Genomic DNA, 5,263 nt, shown 5'->3' on the forward strand with positions numbered 1-5,263 from the left:
ACATAAACCTCAATGTCACACCACACTGAAAGTGAAAGTACTACAAGCCTTAATATATCTAATACTAAAAACAGTGTGGTATAAGCAAGTATCTCACCACAAGCTCGGTCCCAGGATACAACCTCGTAACTATTTTGTGCTTGTTATAGTTCTTATATTATAACTTTTAATACAATATGCATATCTTCACAAAATTTTCAAGGTTATCAGTAAACATTACAAGGCTTTTGTATACAAAATATCAGAATTCTTTTTATTAAGTTTTAAGATTTTTTAATTAATGATTTGCTTGTGCATTTTTTCTTTTTGAATGTTGCCTATCCAACATGCAAAGTAATTCTGATTTTAAGATTAAAATTACTTTTATGCATCAGAAAATTGTCAAGGTTCACATGTGAAATCTTTATAACCTCCTAATAACCCCCAGGTAATTACTAAAACTTTTTGTTTAGAACAAACTTTTCAATTTTATTTGTTATTTTCACAAATGTATCTGTATGGGTTTGGTCAATTTGACTGACCTCATAACCACCATAAAAAAATTCGAAAATTGATACAAATTAAGCATTTTTATGTTCTAGAATGACTACAGATAATAATATGAAACCACAAATGTTTAGTTTAAATAGCTTAAATCTCATAACATTATACATCTATACATATTTATTATTATTTTTTATCTTACTGACCATTCAGTCATGTCTGACTAACAGTACAGAAGTTGCAATAATGTGGCACACATGGAATCATGTTACTGTGTCCAATAATATAAAACTGGCCTTTACAAAGTGACTTGTTTTGGTTTTGTTCTAGTGCACTATCTTTTTGTAAAATACAATCAAATTTCAGCTATAATACATTACATATGTGTGTGTGTGTGTGTGTGTGTGTGTGTGTGTGTGTATATATACACACACACACACACACATTACTATTTACAAATACGTTCTTAAATTTCAGTTATCTTTCTTAAAACATAAAACAGTAAATAAAAAAGTATAGAATGCAATGATCTCTTCCACTTACAAACTTTGTACTTGCTCATCATAATTTGCTAAGCCTTGTCAAATTTCACACAATGGAGTAGGTAAAACAAAATATTTTTTGTTTTATATATGCATTTTAAAATAACAAAAAATCATAAATTACTATATCAATACCACAGAATTCCACTATAATTTATCAGGCTTAGTAACTAAGCTGTATTTAGGTCTAAAAAAATACGATATTTCAAACTCCATTATCTCCTACCTTTCCGCTTGAATTCTACCATGGAAAAGAGAATTTTCCCATGTACATACTTCACAGAGACTGATAAAACCATGTGGGGGACATTCTGAGCTTTCAATTGGTTATAGCGAAGTAGGTGTATGTAAGCAAGTATTTCCAAAAATGGAAGAGGTGGGCAGGGCCACCTTGGTTGATTCACTAAATATAATAATATCTCAGAAAATAGAAAAGATAGGATGTTCTTATCTCCTATTCTAGCTTGTCAATATTGGAAATTTACATTTTTAATTAGTAAGAAACTATAGATTTGTATATGAACATTCCAAAAATCTAATTTGAACAAAACATACCACATAACACATATATATTGATATTAAGAAATTAACTAATATATATAATACTAAAATTTAAATTATAATCTACAATTTGATAGCAAACTTATTGGCATACATTCATAAAAGAGTAGTTCAATAAAATTTTGAATGTAAGTTTACAAACATGATGACATGCCCTTTGACCCTTGACCATAGGAAGACCTATAAAGATAGGGTTAATGTAGAATGTTTTTTCTGGGGATAATAATGCTCTTTTCACAGGGTATATTTCTGTAATGACAGGTGATGCCTAGAGGTTAGAGCCTTCCCTATGTGAAATAAGAATGACCAGTTACATACATCACACTAGTCACTAAAGGTAAATCTGACAATTCTCATTCTCAGATTTACAGAGTTTAAACCAGATCTCAAGTGACTTGGTTGGTGGAAAAACGTCTTAAGGGAAAATGCTGGTTGCTCAATATAAGAGTCCAGTAGAAGGTGACTGTCCAGTGTTCTAATACAAGTGTGTAAACTGTTTTTCCTATTGAATAAATATTGTTTTTATTTTGTAAAACATGTCATGCCTAGTCTCTTTATCTCTTAGGTTTGAAACTCAATAGTTAAATTTAGACTTACTTTGTAATTTATCCTGACAATCCTCACATCATAAAGCAGACCTACTCAACACAATGTACTGTTATAGTTAGTCCATTAAAATATAAAAGATCAAGAGTAAAACATCTGAAAGAGCATAGAGCCATAAAAAATTGTTACTTCAGACCATAGCTGTAAACTTTTAATCCTACATTTGCAGCTTGTGTAAATCTGTCTACCATGTCAAGCTCAAAGATTCATACATTTTTGCAGTGGGCCATTCAAAATGCTTGCATCATATGATGTTAACTGTAGTTAAAAAGTTAAAATGTTACCAAGCAAGAACTGTAGCTAAAACAAAACTGAGACAGTTATAGGGTACACAAGTAGGAATAGAGCTAATTTTCAGACAATTCAGAAATGTTTCTAAAGCATTTTTTATAAAAATTCCCCCAAGCTAATATTTTAATCTGTAATAATTGTAATAAATACTTACTTTGCTATAATTTTGAAATCTGCTCTGTATTCTCTTCCAACTTCAATAGCTTTTTCACACTCTTTAATACACTTGTCATAATCTTTCTGCTCATAAAACACAGCTGTAGGAATAAACATGCTTTCATTTAATGTAATGATAAAATAAAAACTAAAAGCAACAAATTATTGAACCAAAACCTATATTATTGCAGCAATATGTTTTTTCGTTGTAGGTGGCACTGGACAAAAGTCTACACAGAATCCCTAACTTAGTACCCAATACTACTTTCACAACCTTGTATGGTTTGAATAAAGTAATACAAGCCTAACATTTAAGTAAATGATCAATTGTCAGTGCAAACGATACATCCAGCTTGTCTCCTGATTTAAACTCTAAAGCAACAAAAATATACAGTAAAAAACACTAATAAATGGAGAATGTACCAGAAAAACCTCAAAACTACCATGCCATCTTTTTTGTCATAAGCCTATTCACAAATTACCTATTGCCAACACTTCAAAAACTAAAATCTTTACAGAGGATTCCACTTTGAAACTAATCTTACACCAGATACCATCCTTGAGTATATAAAATTGTGTAGTAACTTGACTAAAAAATTACTTTTATAAGCATAATAAACTTACCTAATTTAAGGCAAAGGATTCCCTGAATTTACATTTTCTATCAGACATCATAGTAAAAATGCTATTTCCACTGAATCTAATAAACTCCATCTTTATGTAGGTAACATCTGTCATCTGGACAATACCAGCTTAATTTATTACACCTAACATTCAACACTTCATATCAAAAAAACATTTTTAGAAAAAGGCCTCAAAGACAACAATTTTTGCAGTTAACACTGACAGAATTCAACTTCTTCAACTATATTTTCTAATTAAATTCAAGATATTAATGATCCCTTTAACCTCAAATTGTATAACTACTAGCTGTAAAACAGAGAATCACTGACACATTAAAAGAACCAGGAAGAAGACACATGTCAAACTCAATTAATTTTTTGAAGTTTAGCTTAATTATTTATTTTTGCTTTTCAAGACAAAAACAAAACAATACACTATAATTCTAAATAACTATTTAAAATCTAAATGTCTATTCCAGCACAGTACAAAAATATGCAAAAAATCCACAATGTTTCTTTATGTTCACAACATCAACTACAAACTTCTAAAGTATCTTTTAAAACTCCACCTTCTGTACCTTCTTTAAATGAAGTTAAAATTTATAAAAATCCGTTTTAGAGCTATACCTAATCATAAATCTGTCATAACTTGCCTGCAGAGACTGGATGATCATCTGCACTAAATCAAAATGTTCCTTCAAAACAAAGCTCAAAAAAGTGGTTAAAACTTCTTGAGTCTTCCAAGACAAAGTATATCAATCTTTTTTTTTATGCAAAATACCTGATGAACTCTACAAGTGACCCATCCTTTTTTTGAGCTTCTACTTCATTTATATCCATATTAACCAAATAAAATATAATTTTTACATATTTTTCTTACTGTGCAATCTATAGTTATAATTCAAGATGAATTTATTTTCTTTAGACAGCAAGCTTTCAATTTTCTGAAACTAACATTTTAAATTTGTATAAAATATCACAATTATTAAAGTAAGTATCTTGTTAAGCTTGACACATTTAATAAAATACAATAGTATTTTTATCTTATTTTATGGTATTCAAAGTCAAGATTTTCTTGCTCTTTCAATAGAAAAAATAAAATAATTAATTGAGAAAATGTATTTCTAAAGCGGCATTTCCCAAATTTTTTCAGCCACGAAACACTTTTGAGTTCTATAACTATTGATGGAACCCTTAAGAAACATTCTTATGTTTAAAAAAGTTAAATCAAAACTAGCTTGTTGTTTCCTTGAAACACTGCACTCAACTATAACTAGTGACAAACTTACAGCAAGTCATCAATTAGATTCCACCAATAAATAAAATAGCCAATGACAAAGTGAATACAGGGTGGTATGATTTATGGGCTAACAAGGTTTTAAGCCATACCTATACCTGGCCCGCTCTTTTACTCTGACTACACTACACAAACCTTTCTCGTATGAAACCTCACGGTTCTACAAAACAGTCTGGGAAACTGTTTTAAAGTGATTAATAAAAAAAAAATACATTTAACAGATTATCAGTAAATATTACAAAGCTTTCATAGACAAAATATATATATATTTTTTTTTATCAAGTCTTAAGGTTTGTTAAGCAATGTTTTTCTCATACCCTTTTTCTTTTCGCATGTTGCCTATCCAACATGCAAAGTAATTTTCATTTTAAGATTAAAAATATTTTTATGCATTAATGAATTTCTATACTGGTTGGTCAATTTGACTGATCTTGTAACCCCCATAAAATATTAGGAAATAAATATAAATTATGCCTCTTTTGTTCTAGAATGACAACAAATTATAACAAAACCATAAATGTTTAGACTAAATAACTTAAATCTCATAACATTATATATTTTTATATATTTATGATTTTTTATTATATTGACATTTCAGCTGTGCCTGGCTTACAATACAGAAGTTACAATGACAAGGCACATGTGCTCTCATGTTACTGTATCCAATAATATAAAACTGACCTTTAGTCTTTACAAAGTGACCT

General features: G+C 29.3%; 1 protein-coding gene across 1 annotated transcript in view; it reads right to left on the reverse strand.

Moving 5' to 3' along the window:
• LOC106462426 (stress-induced-phosphoprotein 1-like) overlaps positions 1–5,263 on the reverse strand; it is an 87,980-nt gene that overhangs the window by 61,235 nt on the left and 21,482 nt on the right. The window contains exon 3 of the mRNA XM_013922352.2: positions 2,638–2,740. Within this exon, the coding sequence (XP_013777806.1) occupies positions 2,638–2,740 (103 nt within the window). The remainder of the gene's footprint in view (positions 1–2,637; positions 2,741–5,263) is intronic.

This window comes from Limulus polyphemus, unplaced genomic scaffold (assembly GCF_000517525.1).
Source record: "Limulus polyphemus unplaced genomic scaffold, Limulus_polyphemus-2.1.2 Scaffold1163, whole genome shotgun sequence".
Lineage (NCBI taxonomy): Eukaryota > Metazoa > Arthropoda > Merostomata > Xiphosura > Limulidae > Limulus > Limulus polyphemus.